The 20,488-nt window shown below is 38.1% G+C and overlaps 1 protein-coding gene across 1 annotated transcript; it reads left to right on the forward strand.

The window, feature by feature from the left end:
- Positions 1-583: 583 nt before the first annotated feature.
- On the forward strand, positions 584-18,871 carry ALX1 (ALX homeobox 1). Its single transcript, XM_086740058.1, has 4 exons — positions 584-815; positions 3,038-3,342; positions 7,052-7,180; positions 18,551-18,871. Exons 1-4 carry the CDS (start codon positions 584-586, stop codon positions 18,869-18,871), a joined length of 987 nt encoding a protein of 328 aa, XP_086596184.1.
- The last annotated feature ends 1,617 nt before the right edge of the window (positions 18,872-20,488 follow it).

Genomic DNA, 20,488 nt, shown 5'->3' on the forward strand with positions numbered 1-20,488 from the left:
AGAAGATCCTTTACTTGAGGTACGTGCCCCTGAAATTACCTTGCTCTAAGCCCCTCGGGGAGCTGGGGGGAGAGGGAGGGAGGGAAGGAGAGAGGGAAGCGAGAGATTACTCTCTTTCCAGGATCCCTGGAGAAATGTGAATAGGTTGCAGAGGGGAAATGTTCTTTTTATGTGTCCTCCCTCCCTCCCTCCCAGGCTCCCCTCACCCTCCTCGCACGCCTGTGTGTGTGTCTGTATGTCTGAAAGGGATCTGTCTGTCGAAAATGGGCCTGGAACTCCCTCCTGTGTTGGGAGTAGGTCTTGGGGGACCTGGGGTGGAGTTAACGCCGCTTGCCTATTTTCATATTCATTAGAAATGGGAGGTTGCATAAGGAGCCCTGCTGAGCTTCAAGATATAAAAGCAACTTCGGGTTCCCCCTTTCAAGACAAGACAAATCAAAGGCTCGGAGGCAAAACAGCTCCCTGAGCTCTGAGCGTCTTCCCCTCCCTCCTTCCTTCCCTCCCATCCCCACGCCCGCTCTCCCTCCCTCCCTTGCTCACAGTCCGGCCTCTGTCTAGGGAAGAGGCACTCAAGCAGCCTTAGATGATTATGGATTTTCTGAGCGAGAAGTTTGCCCTGAAGAGCCAGCCGAGCAAGAACAGTGACTTTTACATGGGAGCAGGAGGCACTTTGGAGCACGTTATGGAAACTTTGGACAATGAGTCCTTTTATAGCAAAACGTCAGGCAGCAAATGTGTGCAGGCCTTCAACCCTTTGCAACGGGCTGAGCATCATGTGAGGCTGGAGAGGACATCACCCTGCCAGGACAACAACGGTGAGCCGCCATCCCAGGGTTATCCTCCCTCCTGCCCTTTGCCCTCTCTTGGAGAGGTACGGGGGAGGCCAAGGGCTTCTCCTGACCTGGGCAGATGTGCAGCCGTTGGGTGCTGGCGCGTGAGGGGCTGTCAGGTAGCAGTTAGTAGTAATAGTAGTAGTAGTGGTAGTAATAATAATAACAACAGTGATGATGATGATAACAATAACAATAATAACGACGGGGAAAAGCCACCGCCTACTTCTAAGGGCTCTTTCCCTTCCACCGCTGCCCCTCCGGCCGCTGCCCTGCGCTCCGCTCGCCCCTGCCGCTTCCACCGGGCTTTCTGGGGCGCGGAAAAAGCGCAGCAGGCGCAGCTCCCCCCGGCCTTGGTGCAGCCACTGCCCGGCGGGGGAGAGACGGCGGCGGCTCCGAAGGGACCCGGGGGGTGCGGAAGGGCTCGGACGCGGCCCCGTCCTCCCCACCACCCCTCGGTGCCGGGGCTGGGTGCCGGCGTGCGGCGTCCCCCGAGCCCGCTGCGCGGTTTTCAGGCGGCGAAGGTCGCGGACGGCGCAGCCCCCGGCGCCGGGCTCTCAGAGCTCCCGGCCGGCGCGCTGCCGTTCCGGGTGGGGAGGGAAGGGGACTCGGTCACGCTCCGTTCCCTGCGATAACTCTCTGCCAGAACAGCGGGGCTAGTTTTTTTTTTGGTTGGTTGGTTTTTTTTTCTTTTTTTTTTTCTTTTTTTTTTTTTTTTTTTCCGGCTGTGTCACTGAATAATGCATCGCCGTGATTCTTCACAGCGGCAGAAAACGATTCAAGCAATTCAAACAGCAGTGTTGAACATTTATTTTTTCTAGCTGATACGCAAGGAGAATGTGGAATTCTCGAAACTCTTAAAATTCTGCCCGTTATTCCAACATGACGTAGAACATGTATAGAAAAAAAATAATCTAAAAAATATTTTCCTAGTGGAATCGGAAAATGCTGTTAAGATGAGCCGCAACAGTGAGACTAACAATATTTCACATTTTTTGACTTCATATAGGTATTGAAGTACTTTTCCGAGGACATCCTTTTTGTAAGAAACAGTTTGCGAGAAATAATGACAGATTTCTACAAGTGCAACTTAAAAAAAAAAAAACTGCAGAAAATTTATTTATACATTGAAGTTTTTCTTAATTAGCGTACTTAATGAGTGCCTTGGGGGCTTTGGAGCATTTCCTATCTATGCATTTCTTGATGGTAAACATCTAAAAATTGTATTTGGTGAAAATCAGCTCAGACTGAAAGAAAAGAAATTGCTGAGAACGTGAGAAAATCTCAAAGCAAACTTCTTATCTTATGCTACATGCTATCTTTATGGATTTTAATTGCAATAGAGTTTTAAGTTTTTTTCGCTTGTTTCTGAGAGAAAAAAAAATAAAGCCTTTTCGAATCCTGTAACATATTTCAGCGATGCAAGATATGTAAAAATAGGGAAAAAAACAAAAGGAAATATTTTCATTTCTTATTAAGAAGCTACAGAGGAGTATTTCTTATCTCTACCACTCATATTTAACCTGAAGACAAATAGTTCCTGCAATCCTTATACAAAGTATATAAAACGATCTCTTTTAATAAGTTAACATTCTGCAGAAACTCTCTGTATTTTGTAACCATAACAGACTTAATTGGAAACAATTCCACTTTACAAATCCAAGAGAAGGTATATGGAATCTATTGAGTTTGTGACGTGAATTTAGTTTTCGGTTTCGTTTGCTTCTTGATCTGTCAGTTTACAGCTATTTAGTTTACTTCACAGTTATTTTGTATTTTCATAGAAATAGAATTTTTTACATCTGCTTCCAAGTTTAAAGGCATGTATGTCAATAACTTTATGCCACTTATATGAAAATCTGTTTTGGGCTACGATTCCTTATCTGTGCAACTCTAGTTGGAGCTGATTTCATGGATTATTAACTACTTCAGTGGCAGAGTAAAAATATCCAAGTACTCTCATGCAGTGTCCTTACACTGAAAGATTTTAGATGATATTTTCAGATACGATTCTCAGTTAAAATTCAATGTGATTTAGTACTTTCACTCTGTCTGTGGTTATTATTACAGACTCTTCTTCCACGATCTCGTATAGCAATATGCAGCCACATAAAATCTGGGTCCTTGTGGAACTGTTTTATATGAACCCTTGTATCTAAAGCCCCCTCTCTTTAACCAGTTATTTCCCTTCCCCACCTTGTGTACAGTGAACTATGGGATTACTAAAGTGGAAGGACAGCCTCTTCACACAGAGCTGAGCAGGCCCATGGACAATTGCAGCAATCTCAGGATGTCTCCGGTGAAAGCGATGCAGGAGAAGGGGGAACTGGACGAACTTGGCGATAAGTGTGACAGCAACGTCTCCAGCAGTAAGAAGAGGAGACACAGAACAACTTTCACCAGTTTGCAGCTGGAGGAACTGGAGAAAGTATTCCAGAAAACTCACTACCCTGATGTCTATGTAAGAGAACAGCTAGCTCTGAGAACAGAGCTCACTGAGGCCAGAGTCCAGGTAGGAGCCAAACTTCAACATTTCCATGACAAGTTGTGCATTGTAGGAACTGGTAAATGACACTCCAGGGGACTGTACAAAAGCCCATAAAGCTACAGTAAATAGCTCTTTTCGCTTTATTTCTTTATGAATACGAGCTGCTATGCTGTAGTACTAAAATAACTTGTTATTTTTGTAAATAACTTGTGTTGCTGTTCTAGAAACTTGTTTAAAGGATGAGAAAACAACATCAGTAGTAAAGCAATCTTGATCTCTGGTAGTCCTGCTTTACTGCCAGAATTCCAGGCAGTGAATACATAAAGTGTTACACGTAAAGATCCCATTAGAGAGACATGCTGCATGTAGTTCAGACTGATGATGCTGCAGAACTCGGACGCAGAGGTTTCTACGTGTCTTATGGCATGAAGAGTACAATCTAAGAAGTAGCCGAATTCCTTTTTTCTACCCAAAGAGTATACAGTGAAACTCTGCATACATAAATGTGTGTGTATATATTTGTGCGCGTGTGTGTGTATTTGTGTCTGTGTAAAGCAAGGATGTAATCCTTTTATCTCTGTTGTATGGAGTGAGCTTAAAAATCACAAAATTGGGAAGTACATTTGCTGGTTTTTAGACTTGCATAACCAGCGGATAATGTTATTCTAACTTTTGAACGAAACATGCTGTTGACGACTTAATGCAGTATTTGAGTATCTTAACTGTGTACAAAGTTGATTCATTCAGCATGTGCTTGCACAGTAATCTCAACAATATTTGTAGCTTTGGATCTGTAATGGTGAGAAAATAAGCTAAATATCCAGGAAATGTAGCCCTTCCCTCATTTAGAGATCTTCCCTTAGAAAAGGGTGCAAGCTGCATATTGCAAGCTTATCCTGTTTTTAGAGATCTTTCCCATTCTGGTAATATTCATCATTCCAAGTTAAGGAAAAGCATTCCTGTCAATTCCTACAGACTGGGATTCGTTTTTTTAATTTAGTGACTTGAATATGATAACAACTTCACAACTTGTAATTAAACGCATACTCACACATGCATATAAAGAAATAGACGTCAGTGCACATGCATACAACTGAAATTAAACCAGGATCACTTTCAGAAACAAACTCAGCTAATTAATTTTCTAAAGAAGTCCTCTTTTCATGTCTATTCAACCAGACAACATATTTGCTGTTGTCATCGGAAAACAGTCCAAAATTGTTTGTCAGTTACATTGATACAATATCAGTGATACCGATGGAATTTAATTCAGTGGCTTTTAACTCTTCAGGCTTTGTGCAATCCCTCTCCCTCTGAATTTGGTACAGTTTTCAAAGTATAACTTCCATTCATTAAGATTTAGTATTGAGTTAAAAAAAAAAAAACTTGCATAATGTTAACATGCTGTTCTTACAATTGCATAATTCTGGAACAATGAGAACTGCTCCAAGAATAAATTAATAGTCAGAGCAGGGAGGGGAGAATTGTGCTAAAATGTGTCAACTGACCTTTTATCACATTTTTTCCCAGGTTTTAGAAACTTCTTATGGTAAAAGCATTACAAATAAGAGAGTAAATGTAAAAACATGTATGTCTGCACCAGACTTTCACAGAATATCTATTTCTATTTTATTTAAACGTGTTCTCCTCTTTCTTAAAAGATAACCGATCTTTGCATTTCTCATATGCTAAATATGAAAGGAAATGGTGATCATTTTTATCCAGAGTAGCAACAGTATTCCATCACAAGATTAAGCAATTTAAAAGGCCTTACATCATTAGAGGCAAGCATCTGGCAATTCAAGGATAACAAGCAGCAGATTTTTACATTGCTTTGTGGAGGCAAATGGTTACTTTATCTCTGCCAAGAGTCAGTTTCTAGTAAAGTGATGTAAACAGAAACATTTTGGGGGATTGTCAAGGGAAAAAAATGTGTGCCTTTTTTTTTTTTTTTTGGTTTAGTTACCATAAATTCAAGCAAACTGTTTGATTTAGTTTAGGAAAGTGATCAGCTGGATACCTTACCCACATTTCCCTCCACCACCATTTCATCAAGATCCAATTTAATATTTGTCCTGCTTACATGCAGAGAGAGCCAACCTGAACCTAATTTATCTAAGTTGTTCTCTTTCCTGCTGCATGTCAGTGAAGTAATTGGCACCCATTTTAAGGAGATTGTCAAGGTCTTTTTTCAATGAAAGAGCCTCATTACTAAATTCCCTTAGCGTGTTCTTGATGCCTCCTGTGGAGACATGAGATTTTTTTTTCCTTTTCTTTTCTCTTTGCTAGGCTCAGGCATCATAAATAATACAAATTTACCGACAAGGTCCCTAACAATATATCCTCATCAGTTACGTGCATGGGCCTTGCTTTGGTTGCCAAGTACATTGTAAAAGTTTGTATATACTAAATTTGCAACAAGTCCCTGGGAGTTAAAATGAGAAAAATTATGCCCTGGTTGCTTAAGTATCATCAAAGGACAGCTGAATTCTCCAAAGATCAAGGCAAAAACTCAATTATGAACCAAACAGTGTTATTCTAAATATCCCACCACCAGGGATCAGAAAATATCCCTCAAAATGGGATTCACAAGCAGTTTCTATACTAAAGAAAAAAAATGTATTCGTGTATATATCTATCCAAATGGATTCACAATCCATTTAGCAGGAAGACTAACCTGTGGCATTGTTTCAATTTAAAAAAACAAAAGGTTCTGTTAGCAGTGTAACTTCTTTAAAAATAATCAGAATGACTTTGCTTACAGATGAACAATAAAGACTTAGTTGGATAATATTACTTTTATAAAGGAACAGTTACTTTTCTTAGCAGTGCCTTTAATTTACCAAGGTAAGTCTTAGCCAGTCCAAACTAAATTGTTTGAAAGAAAAAAAAAATTTAAGACCATGAAAGCGTGACAGATATCAGTCACAGCAAGAAATGTGCATAGAATAGGTATTGAGATAACACCAGACACAGAATATTACAGAACAGTCCAGAGGTTATTTAAGCAAAAAGAAAACAGCTTTTAATTGGCAAGAAGGCATTGTTTCGGGTCTAAGTTATTTCGTAGTCTAAATGTAAAGTGCCATTCTTTAGTTTTCCATTGTCAGATACATAGATCTCACCTAACACGAATGTGAAAAAATGTCTTCGTAGTTTTAAAACTGTCTGTGATCCCATGGTTTTTAATGATCTTTCTGCCCTGTTAGCCTTCCTTACAGAAACTTTTTCTGCAGCACAGATTACTGTCCTGGTGCCAGCTTTTTCTACCTTTTCATTATTGCACTTGATAAAGATTACGTATACTTCTAGAAGGCAGATCATAGGTAGTCATATCAAGTCAGTGGGCATGTGAAATTAAGAGAAAGTTTCTTTATGATTTGACTTGCTGCTACTTGGTAATTTTCCTCTATAGAACTGAACTCTGTCAAAATTAGCACTGTCTGACAGACTGATCTTCCCTCTGTTTTTTTTTTCTTTGTTTTTTATTTTTTTTCTGAGATGCTAGAAAAATTTTAAAAATATTTTAAAACAGCCAGAAATAACTTAAGCTGGTCTGACATTGAGAAGATCGAAACTGGAAGAAATTCATGCTCAGGAGGAAAATTTCCTTTTCTTAGATAAACAGAAATTTCCAAAGCTACTGTTCAAAACTTGTTGGCTTTTTTTTCTAAAGTCTTTGCACAGTATGTAATTGAGTTTACCTTGATGATTTTTTCCTTATATACTATAGGTTTGGTTCCAGAATCGAAGAGCAAAGTGGAGGAAAAGAGAACGCTATGGTCAGATCCAGCAAGCTAAGAGCCACTTTGCTGCCACCTATGATATATCTGTTCTTCCAAGGACTGACAGCTACCCTCAGGTATAGTAAAGACCAAGCAGTACTTTGGTTCTACGTTTACCTTCTCTTCCATCCTTAGGCACACACATGCACAGAAGATGCATGAAGAGGTTCCTGTGTTTAGCTTTCTGTCATTTAGACAAATTGACAGGATCTGCCACGCTAAACAACAGCTTCAACATCCAATATCAATAATTAAGTCTTAAAAGATAGGTTTTTTTTTTAAACAACAGTCTTAGGAGCTGCAAAGTTTTGCATTAGTAGCATACAGAGTTTACATACTGAGAATGGGTGGCAATACGATTATGCAATTAAGGCTTTTCTGCACCTAAAATTACATGGGGATTTGAATCACTTTCAGGTCCATACATAAAATCTAGATGAAATCTAGACCCACAGAGATCGACAGAAATTATGTTGTTTTGGCTGCAATAGGGTCAGGATTTCCCTTCTGGGATATCTATATTCTCAGGCACAACTCTTAACAGCTCTGGTCTTGTATGCTTTGGTAAGATGAGGCGTAAACTGTGTGATCACTAGGCAACTTCCTTCTGATGTGTTAAACACGCATCATTGTTTTATGGACCTCAATAGACCATTGAATACAACAAGTCTTCTACTAGCGTGAAACCATATAGTGGCTATGTACAATCAGAACTGAATGTATACAGCTGGGAGAGGGAGGCAAAAAGACAAGAAAGCTCTCTTGGACAGTAACAGTTTGTTTATTTATTTTCTCCTTTTTCAATGCTCTGTTAATATTTAATAAGGTATATTGTGTAATCAGAGTATAATCTTCTTCTCCGTTCTCCAGTCCTTTGGTTTACTGCCTTGCCTCACTCTCTGCTATTGTTCTTCTGCTTGCTTGTTTTAGTACATTTAATACTTCTATTCTGAAGCCATTGTTTTTCATGCCTTTAGCTTCCCATTGCTTTTACCACACAATTAAAAAAAAAAAAAGCACCATACAAAGCAAAAATGTTGTATGAGTCCCCATCATAGAGTCCCTCCACTGCTGGTGTCATGGTTGTCTTCTAGTTCATTAGGTAGCAAGGTCTCTGCCAGCCTTAAGAATATACTCATATTTTATATGGGCTTGCTTTGGTCATGCTCTACATTGGCTGAATATTATTAGCTTTGAACCAGAGGCCTTGGGCCCTTGCGTCATCTACCCATCTTAAAATGCTTTACATCTGAGGAGGTTGTATGTTACTGGGCTTGCTGCCTGGTCCAGAGCTGATTTACGTTCCAGCAGCTCAGAACATGAGCAGAACCATTTCAGATCCAGTGGCCCTTATAAGTATGCCTGTTTTTATTTTATAGTATAATAGTGCATTATCCTAAATTACATTAGAAACCACTGCATGGTACACTCTATGTTTAAGTAGAAGGACATAATACTCATTTGAGACCTACCTAGGTGGAGATGTGCGAAAAGACCTTAAGCACTCCTAGGCAGATTCACAAAGACATAGATGCAGATCTCACTCAAAAGTGTTCAAGTGTCTTCTGAAGGCCTTTCTGACTTACCTATATCATCACAACAGATGACACAAGGAATAACACTTAAGCTTTGGGCTTTCTATCCCTGACTCAGTCCTCTAGACTAAATTGGTGTCCCCAAGCTCATCTTATATTTTTAGTAGGACTTTATCTACAACTGACAGAAGTTTCATTAGCATAGTATAATGGAATAATGCAAGTCATTGGTAAGCACTTAAAATGGTTATCCAGAAAATAATGCTTTTACAAAAGAAACACTGTTGAACTATATCAGAATATCATCCATAAAAATCTAAATCCAATGAAATATCTATTCTGTACTTTCAGATAGTTAAAAAGATGAGGGAATTCACTGCATTTATCTTTATGAATTTGTTAAAAAATACCTTTCCTAGGCTGATGACACAACTACGTTTCAGCCTGGCAGAACTTTCCATCTTTAATTTATAAGTTTTTAAAAACAGGAGATTGAAATGGAAATGTTGGTACCATAATCTTAGATAAAACCTGTCTAAAATGCATAGAAATATAAAATGTATACTTATTAATAAACATAAACTGTAATACTTACCTACAACCGCAGACTAACACGTTGCAGGTAAACAGACAGACACAAACACATAACTGAGTCTGGTCACCTGCACGAGAAAGTTGTGTTATACTGAAGGTACCTTATGGAAAGGAACAAGGAGCTAAACAAAGGTGTGGGTCCACTTTACATTGGCTATTTCCGTTGAGTGCTTGCATGCATAGTTTTGCTACATGATAAAAACAAACTATCTCACTCCTCAGTGAAGAAGGTGGCTACTTTGCTGAATACTGGAATACGGATAGGTGCCCAGGCAATTATCACAGAACAGTTATTGCAAGTTCACATTCTTGCTGACCTGGTGGTAGTTCTCCACAGTTTCACATTCTTAAACCAACACCTTCAGTAAAATTGTGTGTGTATCATATGCATAACATTTCCAGTGAGAATGCTTGAGACAACCAAAGTCCATATGAAAAACACAATGACCACTAAGGTCACTACATTCAAATCTTTTGAACTAGATTTCCATTTATAAGTGCCTCATTTATGGAAAATATAGTGCATGACTAGCTATAAACTCATTAATCTATCCTACAGTTCAAGCAGAAAGAGATGTTTATAATTGTGATTTGCATGTTTGGTTTTAGTGTTACAGATTGATTTTCCAGAACAATTCCATTATTTCAGTACAGGCAATGCAAGAAAGGAAAAGACACATCTTTCTTTTTCTTTTTCTTTTTCTTTTTCTTTTTTTTTTCTTTTCTTTTCTTTTTTTTTTTTTTTTTCTGTGTATAAGCACTCTTACTGTGATATTGACATCACTGAATATTAGACAGGCTTTGCCATACTTTTGAGTAACTAATTTTTCTTGAGGATTGTGCAACACAGATCACTAGAGCTTGTTTTTGAAGCCTTTATTAACATGGGGGAAAACAGACAAACATTTGTTGCTGGCAAAAAATATATGATTATATTGAAAAAGGATAAAATCAAGCTGAGATAATTACTGCTGTGTGGCAGAAGGGAGAGGAATAAATGTGACTTTCTGGTGTGAATTACATGAATTTGCAGTTTGAAGATTTCTGTTTTGAGCCCTGCCACGAATGTGTTCCCAAAACAGATATCCCACTAGCATTCCAGCAGAAACATCAATCTCTTTTGCAGTCAACAGAGGGTGTGGAGACCCCTGCTTAGCCTCTTCACTAGTTATTTTCATCAAGTACAAATTAAGAATGTCATCTTAAGTGTATTCTGAAAACAATTCACTGGTTAAAACTCTTATCTCAGACACTTTGAGCCTCATCAGCCAGCAGTATTCTGCTGAGGGTACAAAATCTAAGAGGCAGCATCCTAACATGAGTGAGAAAATGAGTGCAGATTCACTTCATGGAGACATTTACCTCAGCTCACCTGGGTTAAATGTTAGCAAACAAGTAGTACTCGGTTCAGTCACCTAAATACAGTGCTATTTAAGGTGTCTCTGGTATCTGAGGCACTGTTACAGTGCTGATGAACAGGGCTTATAAGAAGCATGTACCCTTCAGGGGAGGCAGCTGGTGGTCAGATAAATATTAGACATTTGTGTTTAGGAAACTTAATCAAAGGGGTTTTTATGCCAGAGATGGGTTCCCTTTAAAATTGGTGAAAATCTGGTTAATTATGTTTCCTCTTCCTAAAATATACAGTATAAAATAGATGATATCTAAAAGTGCATTTTCCTTTCTGATGCCTGGTTCAGCTGCAGACATCTACAGTTTTCTTAGATGGAGCTATACATTATGTTATACAGTATGTATTGGGAGAGGAACAATAAAAAGGTTGCTTAGCCTTGCTCTCCTCTGACCTTACAAGTCTCGACTACTTTTGGTGTCCTATGCCTAGTGAAAAGGCCAATGTTACAGAGGGTATTTGGCCTCGTCAGATTTAAAGTTTCAGTATAACAAGTACCAAAGGACCAAAAAAACTGAGATAAACTTTCATTTTTATCACCTCCATATTTACACACATGAGAATGAAATTTGACCAAAAGCCTACACTATTATCGCATAGACCTTTAGCTTTCCCTGTATGAGTTAAATTTATAAAGATGTCATCTTTAAAAATTTAAGTGCATAATTATGTAAATAAACATTGAATTAACCTTGAAAAACAGATAGAGGGGGCAACGTTTTTCCCTCACCTAGTCTCTTTCCATACTTCGCATCTTTTCTTGCTCATTGTTGGAGTCTAATTCATTTGTTGTCATTGTTGTTCTAAGTTCTTTTGAAAGGGTTTATCCTGTCAGAGCATTATACTTTCCCTCCTATTATTTACTCAAAAATGTAGGCTAGAGTTGGACAGGACTGAATTTTTTTTTTTTTTTTTTTTGTGGAAAAAATAGCCTAGTGCAGGTGAGACAAAAGCGTTTCAAAAGTATGGAAACTGGAGTGATAGAGAAGGTGTAGAAAGAAAGGAGAATGTAGAAATCTCAAAAATAGAAGGAAGAGGCTGAAGTTTACATTCCGTCCACCAGACTGGTAAATCAAGCCAAATATGTTGAACAGCATGGCATCACATGATTTGTTTAGGCAATCAAAGAGTATAGAAGTGGTATCAGTACACATGTGTTATGTACTAAGTCCTTGGATCATCTTTACAGTTCTGCTCGAGCCTTAGTACATATGGATAATTCTCATTAGCAATAATCAAAGTTACATGCTCCAATTAAATCTTTCATATGGCATGTATTAGACACCACATGTTATATGACTTAAAAAATCTTTTAACTGTAGTAGATATATAAATGACAGTTAATCACAATAGTGCATTAAGGCCATGGGTACACTGATTAAGTAGGAGTAGATGTGGTAGACATATCTGAGCTGGCTTCAAAGAAGTTTTATCCTCTACTCACGCTGTCTAGCTGTGACAGCATTGAGCTCAGGCTGGGCCACCACTTGGATGGTATGTTGCTTGCTGCATATGTGCTGATGATTGCACTGCTGCGGCTGTTCTTCCGACAAGGGTAACACTTCTAATCTTTTTGGGTGGTGTCTGTTCCACACAAAGTAGTTTGTGCACTGCTCTTTTATTTTTTTGTGGTTCTAAACCATCACTCTATGTGGTCCTCCTCGCAGATTCAACATTTTATTTGTTGCCTTTTTTTTTTTTGGTGAAACCTGTATTTCTTGAAGTCTGTGAGCGACTTTAGCTGGGGCTTAATTATAAAGAAAATACTTTTTTTTTTTTTTTCCTGAGATAGAAACTTTTTTAAATAGTATTTTTTTGAGGTGTGAAATATTGTCTTTAACTGTATCATAGATGTGAAATATAACTAATTCTTGTCGCAACAGGGCCTGAGATCACAGTAGGGAGAAGTTACAGTTTGTCTACTAAACATCCCATATGAGAATGAAAGCTTAATGTTTTCAAGTTTTCAAGCCCTGGATTATTTTGCACCTTAGCAAACTTGCTGAGCATGGAATAAAAAGAACAGATTTTTATTTTCACCGTATGTAAGGCCTAAATGTGGACTGAATGAGTCTATCACATATTTCAGAGCTGTAGCATTAAGCCTTTCACTATCCATCACCAACTTGCATTTTATGGACATATCTGAAAACGATGTGCTGCAGCTCTCACATATGTACCTGAACCCACTATAGTACAGATGATCTTCACATATTCATTAGGTCCAACTACTCCTACAAAATAGTCACAAATTATGTCAAGAAATATTCTGTCTAGATATAAAGGAAAAAGTACAATGAGAGTGGTAAAGCCTTGGAACAAGTTGCTTGTAGAAGTTTCTGTATCTGAAGGTACTCAAAATTTGACTGGAGAGGGCTTGAGTAACCTGATCTAAATCCAAAGTTAGCTGTGAGCAAGCCTTTGGAACAATAATCCCAGAGGTCCTTTTCAGTTTAAATTATTCTAAGGATCTATGAATCTGCAAACTCAGGAAGTACAGACAAATCTCTGCCCATGCTTTGGATGTTCTTAAGAGGCCCCCAGAAAAAAAAATAATGTGGAAAGTGGCAGATCATATTAATTGTGTTAGTGGAGTAGGAACAGCCCACAAATCATGAGGCATAAACTAGCAGTTTTCAGCAGTTTAGCAGCTATTGCATTTAATCTGCCTAAAGTAGCTCCTTGTGCAAGCACAGGTTTTATGTTTTCTGGCAATACAGGGATTGTCGCTTCACACAAAAAGGGGAGTGAGAAAAATTTAGCAAATCAGTCTATTTTGACATTCACATGTTTTCTATAATTAGGTAAATTCCTAACTGTTCAGTTAGTGCCACTGTTGTCTCCTTTGCAATGCTCAGGAACATCCTGAAAACAGAGTCAATGTGTAGTTTCTAATTACTAGAGTAATGACAACAGCATGTGACTTAACATAATATGACATATATTATATAGTACAATAATAATAACAACAACAGTAATAAATTATTACTTCATATCTAGAGATCTTAAAAGAGATCATAATTTTATGTCCCATGTGAAGCACTAAGGCACGTCCACTCAAGTAGAAGCTGTGTCTGCTTATACCTGTGTCTGCTGGAAACAGACGCCAGTCTGCACAGGCAAGTAGCTCAAATAGCATGAGACAAGACATTTGGTGATGGGAGAACCAAAGCTAGGTAAGCGATAGTAAAACTCCCAGAAAATTTTGAGATTTGTGTTTATGTGATTTCTCCAGGCACTGTGTAAAAAGGCTGAAGCTTCAGAAGCTTGAAATTTTGACAGAAAAAAAGGAATGATGACAAGTGGGATGACCTATTACCCCAGCTAATTTTCCTCTGCAGTGTCAAGCAGAAGGTCATATTCTTAGGAAGTGATATCATAACCATGTTAACAACCAGAACTCTCCAGTTATGTTCTTGTCACAGCAACGAAATCCTACTTTTTGTTTTGTTTTGTTTTTGTTTTTTTTTTTTTTCTATCTGGAAGGGTGTGTGTGCATGTGTGTGTGTGTGTATAAAACATACAGTAGGTAAATATATTGAAGGGCTCTGGTAATTTCATGGTAACCACAAGAGCAAAGCTCATGTTGTTTGTGATGTTAACAGAAACCAGAGATGTGCTATATGTATAGCCTCATTCACAGTCTCTGAATTGCCTTTTATATAGTTCATGGATCACACAAGAGTTTAAGAGGAAAAATATTTTCTTTAAATTCATGTACATAATGTCCCTTTTCCTTCCAACGTACCAGAAGAAGGTCTGATAATTTTGACTTATTGTAAAACATTACTGTGTTTATTTTTAATACAGGAATATCTTCTGCACCTAGATTTCACTTTAAGATATTTATGTTGTAAATCCTTGCTAAGAAATGAAAATCTAATATCAGAAGTGAGATTACTCAACCAACTGAAATGAGTATAAAATTGATATGACTGAAACATTCTTTTGAAAATTATAACTGTATCATGAGAGAAGATGTAAAGATTTTCTAACATGTTGTGGCATTTCTGAAGTTAAGTTTACTAATTTGGATTCCTACCTTTAAGGAAGAAACCTAGGTATCCCTTTGAAAGTTTTAAGGAATGAATAGCTTGTTCATATACTTCTTTAACAAGACATTGGTATATTTTAGGATTTGCAGCTGAATTCTGTTCTCATTTACACCTGTGAAATCTCACTGAAGCTAAATTGAAAGAGATTTGTCCAGGATAAAAATATCAGGAAAATTGGTGGTACTAAACTTAGTTTACTGCAACCCAAACCACTAGAAATATGGAAGAAAACAGTGATTTTGTGATACCTCCAGACCACATAGGTTATTGGGCACTTTCAAGCTGAGCCTCTGAACCTTTTGAAGTTTTCCCATCATGACTGTATTAAAGGCAAACTCACGTATGTACCCATTTTAACAGATTTTTTTTTTTGAAAATTCTTCCCATAATTATATCTGTGCAGCCTGGGCAACTGCAGCACTTGGCAGAGCATTTCTCAGAAAGACATTTTAGTAAGTCAGATAAATAAGACTTTGCCGTGTGTGAGTTAGCTTTGGGGATGATGAGCTCCTTCAAAATTAGCTCCTGTATTAGAAGCTATGTAGATGAACTAGTCTCTTCCTGGACAAACTCATTCTGCTGTGAACATTCTGGGACTAACCATTTGGCCTGGAAATATCATTAAAAAAATGGAGTTTTCTGGGCACATGTTTAAAAAAAAATATATATATATATATTTTTTCCTTTGGATTCTGTTTTAGCTGTATCAGCTCCCTGTTTCGATTCAGTAAAGAGTTGTACAAGCAAAAAAAAAAATATTGAAGTGGAACAGCATGGAAATAGGAATGGATTACTTGTTTTGTAGGAAGAAAGGGAAATAAAACCCCAACAGTTGCTTAATCTGTCACTGCTACTGCAAGAAACGTATATATAACGATAGAGTACAATTAAAAGCTCATCGTGTTCCTGAACAACAAGAACAACAAAAGACAAAGATTTTTGTACGAATTATTTGGTTTCTGATTTTTTCCAGTTCCGGATTGAGACAGAATGTGTGCAGCTTGGGCTTTCAAGCAAAGTGGAGATATTCTCCAGATCTTAAAGGCTTTCAGCTGCTATCTTCTTTACCACTCTCCTCTCTACTCTCGTCAAATGCTATGTGGCTCCAAACTCATTAAGTCTGAGGTAGTAAGCTTTATGTGTCTTAGTGAATGATTTCCCAGTTGCCATACACTTCACCACCACACTTTCCATCTCTTTCAGGGTCCCTTGTTTCCTTCTTGCCATACTCTGTAAATCTGTACTAGGATCTGAGAAACCTTCCAGGCAACAGGATACTCAGGAATCCCTGAATCCTGAGCTGTAAGACCTGTACTGCTCTCTTTGGCAGTGTTCTGTGTGGTTGAATGCAACAAACTTTTGCAAGCAAGGCAATGGTTCAAATAGGTCCAGGTATGTTATGTCCTTTAATATTCAGATAAGCCACCTGTTTTCTGAAGAACAAAAAAAAAATTAGCTTATAAGTCAAAACTGGCTCAGGTAGGTCAAATAAGGAGTAATAAGGCAGCAGAGGATCATGTCAAGCTGCGCAGGGTCTCCCATGGGCTGATGTTTCAGAGCCTTCAAAAAACTGCTGAAGGGAGGAGGGAAGGATGGGAACTGGAAAGCTCTGAAACTCTCACTAGAGTCTCTTTCCTCCTGTAAATCTCAGGAGGCCCACAAGAAGGAGGAAAAATCCTTGATATCCTTCCTCAGGCACCCTGCTCATTCCATTACTTCTCAGCAAACCACCTAAGATATGCAGAAGCAGATGCCTGAGGTGTGCTCAACTAGCTGTGCATATGTGTGTGTGTGGAAAGGCAAGCTGCATTCATGTGAGTGGGTGTGGAAGCGCATGTATGCCTACACGTATGTGCGTCTGTGTGAGCAAGGAGTTGGGCAGACCAAGAGCTGGGGAGACCTGTTGCTACTGTCGCTTTTCCTCAGCCTTCTGCAGGAAACCAAAAGGGAGCATTTACTGGTTCTTTTTTTTTTCCTGGTGGAATTGCCAAGGAGCCAAAACTAGTTTGTCAGCTCCTGATGATCCCTGCTAACACAAATGTTCAAAATATTAACTTTTTAAATAAGATTTTAATTATCTCATCCTTGCTATCTGCACTGGATCTCAGCTAGATGAGTTCAGTGAACCGTAATTTATTTCTTTAGCTTGCTGGTGGTTTGGTGGGTATGTGTTGTTGTGAAGTAACAGGACAATGGGAAAAAAACCAACTCAGCATTAGAAACATATTCTCATTCTGTGTGTTTGTATATGTGTGTCTGTCATAATTCATTACTTCCACTAACCTCAAATTTGAGAGAAAAAAACCCCACTCAGCTAGAGAGAGAACCTACGTATCTTAAAGCCCAAATTCACTTGTCTATCGGTTTGGAAGATGAAAGCAAAATTAAGTCTGAAGTGAGAATTAACTTTATAGTGCTAAACAAAGAGTAATTCCAATTACTCCAATGCATAGCAGAGAAGAAAGACATGTGGATTCAATCCCAGTGCATCAGAGCAGTGATATATTCAACAGACAACAGATTTTCACAATGAAGACAAATTTAGCAAAGTAAAACAAAAAGATATAGCTCCTGGCTGAGAAGTTCTGTACTACGAGTGAGGGCTACAAATGTCTTATATAACAATATTTGTACTTTTTTTAAAAAAAAAATTCCCAACATTCCGGAAAGAAATATAAGTAAAAGTGAAGAAGAAATATAAAGCTATATAGAAGAATGGTGAGTGCAAGTGAGAAATGACCGAAGAAGTCAGAGTATTTCAGAAAGTATATCCATTTAGTACTGATAGAGAGATAAAAAGAGTAGAGAGTTTAAAAAGACAGAAGGACAGCTGCTGATTGTGAAGTTTGATTAAAGCAAAGTGAATAGAGCGGGAATGAAAGAATGCACAGTTGAGCTGACTTGGGCTAGGCCTTGAAAATCTTTCTGTCTGTTCATCTAGTAACAAATGCATGAAAAACACCTATCCATAAATAGCATCTATACATACATGATACGAGAAGGCCTGAGAGTCAGAATGAAGCTTTAAGTGACTGCCAAGTATAGAAGGCATTATACATCAAAGCTTGAATACATGGTTACTCCAGATCTTCAGCAGACATCGCTGGTAACCACAAAGCTTGTCTCCTAGTCCATCATGCAACGTTTTCCAGGGATGCACAGTTAAGGCTGGGAATTGGAACAGAAACAGTCTCAGGTATAATTTAATAAAAAAAAAATAAAGAAGAGATTTTTTTTTTTAATCTTAAACCATCTTTGAAACAACTTTAGGAAAAACTCTTGGATGTATTATCAACCATGCCTGTATTTTCTGGATTCATTTGTTTTAAAGTAATTATGCAAGGCTTCTCAATATTTAATTTTGCAAATACTTGTTGGGCTTTGTCACTTGAAAAATCCCATGGTTTTTTTGTTCACTCTCTTATACTGTTTCCTACCATTACATTAAGAAAGAATTCTGCTTTTATGGTGAAAACAGCTATGATATTGTATGCTCTTTTGCTGTCTTTTCTTTCAAGTCAATTGTATTCCTCCACTAATTTTGCTGACTGGCTGGGCTGATGGCATCCTGAGTTTTAATGGAAAATACTGAGGATAGAGCCACAGAGCAAAGAGATGAAAAAGCAAGGCATACGATTCAGCGGCCCTTGCTCTTAAGTAGATGTGCGGTATTTTGATTCATATAATGTCTTAATGGTAATTTCTGATATGATTGCAGAGAACTAGTTAAGTACATCTTGCTTGTTTTAAAGAGGAACTAATAATGGATATGTTAAGTAGAGCAAACCAAGCACTGCAGAAAACAAAAGATGAACTATCTAAATTTAATCTTATTCATTTTATATGTTCCAGATTCAGAACAATCTGTGGGCAGGGAATGCGGCTAGCGGTTCTGTGGTTACTTCCTGCATGCTGCCACGAGATACGTCCTCCTGCATGACACCTTATTCACATTCACCCCGGACAGATTCCGGCTACACAGGCTTTTCAAACCACCAGAATCAGTTCAGCCACGTGCCCCTCAATAATTTTTTCACTGACTCTTTACTTTCTGGGGCAACCAATGGACACGCTTTTGAAACCAAGCCAGAGTTTGAAAGGAGGTCCTCCAGCATTGCAGTTCTACGGATGAAAGCCAAAGAGCATGCTGCCAATATTTCCTGGGCCATGTAATATATCAGTACCCTTTCTTCATTTCTTTTTTTTTTTTTAAATAGCAAACCGAAAACATTTTTATTTCCCATATTTAAAGGACACAACAATAAGCTGCTGTATGTGGAATGCTAGAATTCACAATATACACGATGTCTGCTTAAACAAATGCAATATAATATTTAACAATAAACCATGAATAAACCAAATAGATTTACCATGCATCAAGCTCAACAAGACCTCTTTGTTTTGATTTTTATATAGAAATACGTTTTGTTGTACCAGTTGATGAAATATAATTATGGAATCTGCAAAAAAAATAAAACTATTAAGCAAATATGTCTACTCCATTGGTTTTTAACAGTTTTGTATACAAAATTAATACTTTACAAATGAATAATTCATAAGTGAACAACTCTGCAAAGGAAATTAAATTTATCATACTACACCCGTGAAGTAAATCTTTAAGCACACCATGCTGAGAGGAAATATACGATCTTTCACATTGTAGGTGGAATTTGTAGACCTAACTCAGCCCTGAGCTGCTGCCCTGAGCCAGCTCTGCTGTTCTGCTAAACGCATGTTGAGCTCATTGGAGTTATATCAATGCATAACTAACGAAAGGAGAACAGAAGGACTCCTTTACTTTATGGACTTGACTGTACTCCTGTTAAAGATAATGAGATTTTTTTTTTGACAAACATATCACTAAAAGCAAAATCACAATGTTTAATAGAGTTTTCAAAGACGTGCACAGATTATATAAGTTAACTAATGTTTAAATGAAATCTTTACGGTTGCAGATAGGGTATCTTGAAACTTACGTGACTAGAAGAGAGCATGGACTAGTACTGTGACATTTTCAACAGAATCCAGACTTAGAAAAAAAACACAACAGCAAAGTCTTACTTCCAATACAGTCTGTCTTACTGTTTCTTGTTACGCTACGGTCAAATTGAAAAGAAAAATGTCCAACAAGCCTTGCCAGTTTCAATCTGTAACTTATTATAACTTATAACTCTTATGTTATAAGAGTGCATTTCGTCTAGTTTTAGTTACAGTTTGTTGATACTTTGCTTATTTGCTTTTTTTTTTTTTTTTTTTTCCCCCCACAGTGTAAAACTGGTTTGCTCCCTTTAAAGTTGATAGCAAAAATCTTTTCGACTGCAGTGGCAGCAAGATTTGGCTCTCAGGTCCCAGCCTATCACAAAGGAATTAAAATGTCAGCAGACTTTCTGACATTTCTGGTGGAAAAAAAAATAGAGGAGAAGAAAAATACTTTACATCTGGAGAATTGCTATCTGCTTTGATTTACTTCTCCTCCCTTTCCCCTGTCACATTCCAAGCTCCTTCAGATGAGTGAAATGTCAGCCTCTTTGAAAGCAACAGTCAGTCTCTCAGGTTCATAAAGGCAAAGTAAATTAATTGAAATAAAGAAGGACGTGCATGGCTGTGATTAGAACAGGATACAACTCTCTGGGCACCCCCTGCTCCTTCTTGCTTTTCTCTCTGGCCATTAGTTAGGAACGGAGAGCAGGAGGGGAGGTGGGGGGAGAAGAGAAGATCAGGGAAGCACATTTCATCACAGCAACTGCAGAACTACCAGTACTCACAAAACCAAATTCACAGGAACCCCCA

This window comes from Chlamydotis macqueenii, chromosome 1 (assembly GCF_036417535.1).
Source record: "Chlamydotis macqueenii isolate bChlMac1 chromosome 1, bChlMac1.mat, whole genome shotgun sequence".
Classification (NCBI taxonomy): Eukaryota; Metazoa; Chordata; class Aves; order Otidiformes; family Otididae; genus Chlamydotis; species Chlamydotis macqueenii.

What these genes read in the sequence shown, in the direction of transcription:
- ALX1 (XM_086740058.1), top strand. Translation starts at nt 584, where the DNA reads ATGATTATGGATTTTCTGAGCGAGAAGTTTGCCCTGAAGAGCCAGCCG. An exon ending in ACCCTGCCAGGACAACAACG is followed by an intron (nt 816 to 3,037) that starts GTGAGCCGCCAT and finishes CCTTGTGTACAG; the next exon opens with TGAACTATGGGATTACTAAA. An exon ending in TCACTGAGGCCAGAGTCCAG is followed by an intron (nt 3,343 to 7,051) that starts GTAGGAGCCAAA and finishes TATATACTATAG; the next exon opens with GTTTGGTTCCAGAATCGAAG.